At 35.7% G+C, this 8,999-nt stretch overlaps 1 protein-coding gene across 1 annotated transcript; it reads left to right on the forward strand.

Moving 5' to 3' along the window:
• Positions 1-5,489: 5,489 nt before the first annotated feature.
• Positions 5,490-6,803, forward strand: emc9 (ER membrane protein complex subunit 9). Its single transcript, XM_051124634.1, is given in 6 exon segments — positions 5,490-5,602; positions 5,604-5,685; positions 5,800-5,876; positions 5,950-6,019; positions 6,094-6,188; positions 6,268-6,803. Coding segments are annotated over 6 exon segments (618 nt in total). The 3' UTR covers positions 6,449-6,803.
• The last annotated feature ends 2,196 nt before the right edge of the window (positions 6,804-8,999 follow it).

An 8,999-nucleotide genomic window follows, 5' to 3' on the forward strand; every position in this document is an offset into this window, starting at 1 on the left:
TTTTGTTTATTATTATTATTATTATTATTATTGAACTGAAAGCCATCTTAAACAAATGCACAGTGTGCATTGCACACACATTAAATTTCACGTAAATCATTCATGCAGACACACGTTTCCTATTTTAATTGGTCCATTTGAAAGTAGACATTTCACTCTATAGATACATTTTTCATGTCTCTAAAGCAAGTATACACGGAGTTTCGAAGTGACGCGCTCAAGTTCACAGAGACAGACGGCAGAAAGCTCGTCCTTTTTGCTTTAATTTGTTTACAAAAGCGCAACGTTTCCTTGTTTTTCTGAGTGCACACAAATAAACGTTGAGTCTTTACAAATTCGAAAGATGCCTATCACTCTTATCTGTATGCCCAAAAATGACGGTATTTTAAGAGCAAGTGAGCGCACCGGCGCCTCTGTCATGCAGTACCGCGCTACTATTCGGCTTCCACACTCACACAGACACTTCAAAAGCGCACATTTTTCTAGGTTAACATTAGATTGAGCGGCCATGTAAACTTGCTACTACATACATCTTTCAGATGAAAAGCAGTATGGTCGATGAATGATAGGTGAGCATTTGGATGTCCTGCTGTATTACCAGTCGTTAACGATCTGTCCGTCATGAACTCACTTGCTTAACCAAAATTATAATTTACAAGAAATTATAATACAAGGCTATAATGTTAGCATGATGCTAGCTCTAAGATTCTGGATGATACAAGCAGTGTTGGGGAAAGTTACTTTTTAAAAGCAATGCATTAACAATTTTGTGTTACTCCCTGAAAAAGTAACTAATTACGTTACTTAGTTATTTTTTATGGAAAGTAATGTGTTACATTACTTTTGCGTTACTTTTTAAATCTGGGCAGGGCTTGCTTCTTTGTTTTTAATATAAAACAATTCTAATGTAAAAGCCCTTTTACACCAAAAGTGAAATTAATTCACCTCAGGCTGAAAGAAAAGTATATTTATTCAGGAGATCACACTACAGCTATAAAAAAAATGAAGCACAAATGTTAGTTCATCTAAAGTAATTTTTGCTTATTAGTATGGCTGAATTGCATCATCGAAGGTCAGCAGCAAAGATACTGGTTAATAAAATGGAATTAAATACATAAAGGATATTTGTTTTATTTAACATTTAATTATTGCAGGGTTGCGTCATATTCTGAGTTTGCGTTTCACTGTTTTATTCATTTTGAGGAATAATGAGTCTGTTTTTTGTGCGTGAGATGAATTAATGCATGTTCACATTTAGTCTAGAACTACAGTAACACCATGTTTACTCCCAATTCCCTGACAGGAGACTTGTCAATCAATAAATATGGAAAAAAGTAACTGGCGTTACTTATTTGAAAAAGTAACTCAGATATTTTCTTAGAAATTCAAAAGTAATGCGCTACTTTACTAGTTACTTAAAAAAAGTAATATTATTACGTAACTCGCTTTCTTGTAATGCGTTACCCCCAACACTGGATACAAGTTTGTTAAAATGGTAATTTGAGCCAGAAGGCCTGGGGTAAGTTGAGCCAGTGGCTCACCGCTTCTTATGTTTGTGAAGTATTGTATTGTTATTCTACGTTATATTTCATTCATTTTAGACCAAACATTTTTCTTTGTTTTGAATTTGACTTTGTCCAGAAATGTTTAAATTGGCATTGTTTATAAAAATTGGCCATTGACGTTTTGAAATTGTATTTCCCTGCAAAATTTTAAGTGGGATGTTGAGTACTATTAGCACAGTTATGTCAATTCTGTTTTATTAATTTTATTTTTTACAATTTTTCAATTTGAACTTTTCTTGTTCTAGCATTTTTAAATAATTTTAATAATGCCTTCACAGTTGTGAATTGTATCTTTAAATAATACTTTTAAGAAGTCGTCAATCCATCCATTCTATTATGGAGCCAAACCCATGGTCTTGAGCCACAGTTGGGGAAACTCCCTAGATGAATGGCCAGTCCATCAGGAAGCTCACGCATAGATAAAAAAAAAAAGAAGTAGTTTTTTTTCTTTCTTTCTTTGATATACAGTTGCAATCAAAATTATTCAGCCCCCTTGACCTGCAAGACTTATTTGTTCTAGTGAAAACAGTTTAAAGAAAGGCATCAGTACACAGTTAGAGAGAGTTTATTAATAGGCCTACATATTTGAGTGATTCTGAGAACGTAAGTTGATGAATACTGAAAAAATAATCTAATTGGCTCTAAACAGTAAATTTCAAAATTATTCAACCCCCAAACAGTAAAGTTGGTGCAGAATCTTTTATTCTTTACAACCACCAATAAGTGCTGCTTAGAGGGCTTAAGTGCTGCTAAGTGCTTAGAAGCTTCTGTCACTTCTCTACTGCAATCTTGGCCCATTCCTCACCTCAAAAAGCTTTCAGATCACTGATAATCTTTGGTTTTCACTTTGCCACTCCTTTCTTTAAATTCAACCAAATATTAACAATGAGAAATAAATCTGGAGACTGATCAGGCCACTCAAGAACATTATGTGACTGATCCCTGAACCAAGCGTAAGTAGGTTTTGGATGTATAATTTGGGATGATTGTCCTGCAGGAAAGTCAGTTAATCATTAACTTCTGTCTTTGCACAAAAGGCATCACAATTCTTGCCAAAATGGCCTGATACTTCAAAGAATCTATGATGTCCTACATTTTGGTCTTAATTTCCACTTCCTGCTACAGTAAAACAACCTCATAACAGGACTGGCCCTTTTCCAAGTTTGACGATGTAGATGGTGTTGTAAGCTTTGCCTTTTTTTGCACTAGACGTACTAGATCCATAGGTCCAGAAAGTTCCAGTTTGGTAACATCAAACCATAAAACATTCTTCCAGAACTCCACAGGTCTATCCAAATTAATTTTAGCATATTCAAGTCTGCCTGAGTGGTATTCAGCAATATGCCTCAACATGAAGGCCATGTTCATCTTATACTCTGCATTGAAATGTTTTTCCTCTATTCTTCGGGTCATCGTAAGTCTTTGGCTGTACTTTGCAGGTTTTTCCTCAGTTGCTCTGATCAAACATTTTATGATATTGTGCTTTCTTTGTTCAACATCCTCAAATGTTTTCTGGTACAACATGCTTTAAACCAAGGAATAAAGCTGCCAGCTGTGTCTCTATGAACTTCTAGTGTCTTGGAAATCTTAGATTTACTATATATAGCCTTTACTATATTACTATGTTACTATCATTTTCCTTGCCTTAGATTTTCTAATGTAATAAAGTATTTATTTTCTATAGCTTTTGTGAGAACTCTGTTGACTTTACCATATTTGTTACTCATGTTCAGCACATGCTTGGGCTAATTATATATATATGTGTAACAGCCCAAGCTAATTCTGTTTTTTAAATAGAGTTTCTAAAGGCTTAATTGTGTTTTAAGACAATTTTGTTTTCTACCATAAAAATAAGTGTGTTAAAACAGTGATGTAAAATAGGTGTTGAATAATTGTGACATAGCTGTGTTATTAAAATTCCTATAACACAAAAACATCACATTATATATTGACATTACCACTTTTAATATTCCAGTAAACTGTTGTAGATGCAATTTGTATTGGTACGTGCTGCAGTCTCTGGGGGGGGTTGAATAATTTTGCTTGCAAATGTTGCATGAGGTGAAAATGTTCAGCATACTTAAGCATAATCAAAGGCACAGTTTAACTCCATGTGTCTCATCTTACCCTCTCCCTAGAGTCAATTTACCCTTCACTGGGGGCCAAGTAGAGAAAAGAGACTACTTTTTTCACCATGAAATGTTACAGGGATAGTTCAAAAATAATGGCAAAACAATGATGATGGATGATCCACTAAGGACCTACAGGCGGCAGTACCGTGCGACATAGGCAAGAGCAGAGCATGGCAATAGCGTCACGAAGAAAAGGACGCTGCCGTTATCCTAAATGTCCATTTCCGCGAGTTCTTATGAAGTAAACAGTCAAAAATTCTTCTTTTAATGTGTTTGATTAAATTACTGATATTTCATATTTGATTACCGTTACTGCAAAAGGAAAAACACATAAAGGTACGTGCATTCGTCTGTGGATTTCTGTGAATCAACGACTGTGATTAACGATTCATAGATGTTCATTGTATTGCGAACGTTAGTTATTTATTACTGAATCGTTATCATATAACGCGATTTAAATCCCGTACTCACGTTTCTTAATAGTGTGGAAACACTTGGTTGAAATCCATTTGTAAACCCTGTCAACTTTAGTAGCAAATCTGCTAATTTAAAAACATTACCTGACTGAATTAAGTGTCATCTTCAGATGATGTCAAGGCGTTTTAAATTATGAACTCCAGCCTGTGTGAACATCGACCATCCTAAAAGCTGTTCACACACGAGAAGTGTTTAAACGGTTTCTACTTTCACAAACAGGTATTCCTTTGCTGACCATATAGTTTTGAGGATTGCAGTATCAAAATCTAGAAAGAACCCTTCCTAAGTGGCAAAAAGACGGCAGTTTGTTTTGATTTGCATGTTCGATCATTTTGAATCCTTTCACCCATCTTCCAAACAAACTGCTTGTCCAGTGTAGGGTCGCGGGGATTCTGGAGCATCTCAGGCCTAAGGCAGGGAAACACCCTGGACAGATGACCAGGCCATCACTGGGCTAAACATACACTCTTACTGTCTCCAGTTTCATATATCCTTAATGGCATTGTATTGTGGTGTATTACCTGCAGAAAACCCACATCAACAGAGAGAGAAAATGCATTATTCTCGCTCACAAAAAAAAAACTGATTCAGTTTTTCTCAAAATTAATAAAAACAGTGAAATGCAACTCAGAATATGAGGCAAACCTGCAATAATTAAATATATATATATATATATATATATATATATATATAAAAACAAATATGTTTAATCCCAATTTATTAACCAGCGTTTTTGCTGCTGATCTTCGATGATCCAATTCAACTATATTAATAAAAAAAAATACTCAAGATAAACTAACATTTGTTCTTCTGAATTGTGCTGTAAAGATGTAAATTTACTTTTCCTTCAGCCTGTGGCTTTTGGTATGAACAGGCTTTTACATTTGCCAAAAATATAACTTTCTATATTAAAACAAAGAAGCATGCCCTGCCCAGATTTAAAAAGTAAATCAAAAGTAATGTAACGCATTACTTTCCATAACTAAGTAACGTAATTATTTACTTATTTAGTGTGTTGTGCAAAATTATAATGCTTTATTTTTTAAAAAAAGTAACCTTCCCCGACACTGATTATGACCATCAAACAGACAGACAACATGAACAGAAAGACCAAGAGAAAATATTGATCAGTGGGTTAATTTGTACCAAGTCCAAGAAGACATTTTTACAACCCTGTTATCAAAGACTGTATTTACATGCACAAAAATATATACACGTAATGACCTGAATAACCACACCTACTTGCAAACATCAGTACTGTGACCAGACAGGATCTAGTGATTCAAATTATGACCTCTGTTTTTTGTGACTTCAGATGGGTGAGGTGGAGTTGTCCTGTCTGGCTTATGCCAAAATGTACCTACATGCAAGTCAGTTCCCACGCTGCAGTGTGAATGGTTTGCTCTTGTCCTCCAGTCCAGCAGGGGGGGGCTACATGTATCACAGACTGTGTGCCGCTGCTTCACTCACACTTATCTCTAGCTCCAATCACGCAGCTCGCTCTCACACAGGTAAGTGCAACTTTAGTGAAAAATTGGAACGCCGCTGCACTCCAGTTAACGCAACAATTGTTTTTTCACTGCGGAACTACAAACATAGTGAAAAACATTGTTTTCCTCTTGTAGGTCGACGTCTGGTGTTCGCAAACACAGCAAAGGATTGTGGGATATTATCAAGCCAATGCTTGTGTCTCAGACAGCAGGTACTCTGTCTGTTTTCACAAAAGTATTTTCTCTGCATTTTACTTTCCTCTTACTGTTTTTTTTTTTTCCCAGCCCTACACCGTGTGCATTGAAAATTGCAGAGAAGATCTTCGAGCAGTGTAACAATGCTGTTTTGCTCATGGTAATTTAGAAAATGTCACCTTGGTTTGAAAGTTATTTAGTAAAGTCCTTTTTTAATGGGAGTTTGTGCCTCAGATTGATGGAGAGAAGATGTTTCCAGGCTGCCGTGTTCCTCCAATTGTGATGTATGAGCGGAAAGACGCCCGTTGGGCTCTTAAAGACAAACACACGTAAGACAAATCTCAAACAATGTGCTGCTTTGTTGATGATAATCCTGCAGTGCAGTTATTAATGACATGTATTCTTTAGAATAATGCTTCGGCAGTGGGAAGAAACCTGTTCCATAGTTAATCAGCTGTTCAGCGCTGGTGATCAGGCGCTATTGGTGGACTTTGACAGCCATTTGGATGACATCACAAAAGATTGGACCAATCAGAAACTCAATGCCAAGATCATGGAGCTGGTCTCCCCAGCCAATGGAAATGTTTAACTATATAGATTAAATCTGCTCACCTCATAATTTTTCCTCTTCAGAATGTCACCATAAAATTGTGTTTTTAGGTTATTTCACTTTGTGTATCATCACATTTATATGATATAAATGATGTTCCCAAATATGCAAAAAGAGCCGTTTTAATTCTTTTTGGGGTATGATTAAGTGCTTTGACCCTAAAAATAAACACGCTAACATTGAGGTAGATTCTTGATATGAGCAGCATATTTTTTTTCTTACTTAGATCACTTTGATCATCTGTCATATTTCAGTAATTTAATAATAAGCTATTAATTTGTTTGTTTTTAAATATTTATCTAACTAAACATTAAATTAATCTGTAAAAACTACATATTGTTCCTCAGGTGCTGTCATTACATGGGGTTCTCCATTTTATAGAATTAAATAGTGTGAAGGTTTTTGTGAGTGAATCAAGTCTTTAATAATTTAGACATTTCCTTTCAGCAAACTGAGAGCAAATCAAAGTGTTCAGAATAGTGTGAGTGTGCGATTCAAGTTGTGTCCTGCAATATGTGAATCTTCAGGTCTGTCTGGAGCTTATATTTGCTGTTCTGATGCCTTTTTTCCCCACTGCTGACGTTTGCATTTCCTAACCTGTATGACTAACTTCTGTGAAACATAAAAAAATATTTTAAAAAATTAGTCAGGGTTTGACTGAAATGGTTTGGTTAATAGCATACTTCAAATTATATCCTTTTTGTCACCAGTCTATTTCACTTTTAGTTTGAACAACCTTTTGGTGTGGCATTCTTTTACACAGTTCCTTTCAAACGAACTAAAATGGTGTTTGGAATTCTTACAAAGTGGGTTGATTTAACTAAAACCAAACTGTAATTTTGGACCTGATAACTGCAAGTATGTTAGGGTTGCTGTCACAATAAATTATTGTTTACTTTCTGGAATACCCTTTAGGAGAGCACCAAATAACAAACATTACAACATTATTAAGGATTTGTAGTTGTTGTGCCCCCTATAGATGCAATTCTGATGCAACTTGGAGTACGTCCTCAGAATATCCTGTGGTCTATCTGCATTAAGTTTTGTTAAGTTTGGACATTGACGTCAGGAGATACAAGTTAGTTTGTGACTTGCTACTCTATTACAAATTAATTATTTTTTGCCAGCATTTACTGCTGCTTTGTATGAAATTTGGTGAAGATCAGATCAAGGGCCCAGGAGGAGTTTGGAAAAGTAGGTTTTTCAGTAAATTCAAGAATTTTATAGATTGAAATGTAATCAGAGATATACATTTGGTAGAGCTTGACTCAAGATTCAGGGAAAACAATCTGTTTCTAGCCTTTAGGGTTCCAGAGTTAAAAGTATCAAAACATAAACTGTCTTAGATCACTGTGGTCATGAAATATTCTTTGTTGTCCATCCCAGAAATTAGCATCACCCTGGTTTCCTACCAATGGCCTTCATGATTCTTGCATGTTTTGTTCATCATAAAAACCTTCACAAATTAACACAACTTTAGTGAATTTTGATGTCTAAATACAATTGACTTAAACACACTTGTTGCTGCTGTAGTTTTGTTACTCTGATTAACTGTGCATCACTTAATGTGCAAAGCTCTATTTTGGTGGCTTGTCAGATGGTTTGTTCCGTCCATTGGTACACTGTCACTTACCATTGTCAATCATAGTGATGACTCAGAACAATTTAGTGGAGTCACTCGCAGATTTTTTTTTGCGTTTGTCATTCCTGACCCTGATAGCACACATATCATGTAAAACTGACATCTTACAGACGTCTGTCAGATGTTTGTACACAGCAGATGCTTTCCAGATCAAGTGATCTTTAACAGGCATCTTGCAGATGTTGTGTTATCTGGGGAAACATTGTACATAGGCTTTTGGTCCTCTTAGACAAAACTTTTCTGCAAATTGTGAATGGAGCAGGGATAGGCAACGTCAGTCCTGGAGTGCCAATGACCTGCAGAGTTTAGCTCCACCCTGAAAAAAGCCCTAGTAATTCTGAAGAACTTGTGCGTGTGCAGGTGTGTTTGAATAGGGTTGGAGCTAAACTCTGCAGGTCATCGGCACTCCAGAACCGATGTTGCATCCCTATTGTAGAGAAACCGAGTAACCGACAGTTCTTATTAAGTCTTTATTTTATTATTATTTTTTTTAAAATATCCCTTTTGAGTTAGAATAGTTTGGAAGTGTACAGTTCTAAACACTTTGAGGCTGTAAAAGCAGACTAGCAAGTAGAATAGACATAGAATAGAATTTTGTGCAATAGAATAAAACTTCAGAATATTTTGAGCTTGTGTTAATCACAGACCTTATTTTAGCCATTTAGCCAAAAACCACATAAAAAAAAATCAACTGACTTCAGAAATGTGAAGCTGGAAGTGTTAAATACTCATTTTGGGGTTTTGGCCAACAAAAATGTGTCATAACAGCAGGATGAGTTTCTGTGAGCCTGAGCAGATGTGCATAATTGGCACCATCCAACCATGTTTAGGGTTTCTAATTTTACGTTCTCTGATGCCTGTACACTTTTAGGGCAGAATAAAAAAAGA

The sequence above is a fragment of the Labeo rohita genome, chromosome 12, assembly GCF_022985175.1.
Source record: "Labeo rohita strain BAU-BD-2019 chromosome 12, IGBB_LRoh.1.0, whole genome shotgun sequence".
Taxonomy (NCBI): Eukaryota; Metazoa; Chordata; class Actinopteri; order Cypriniformes; family Cyprinidae; genus Labeo; species Labeo rohita.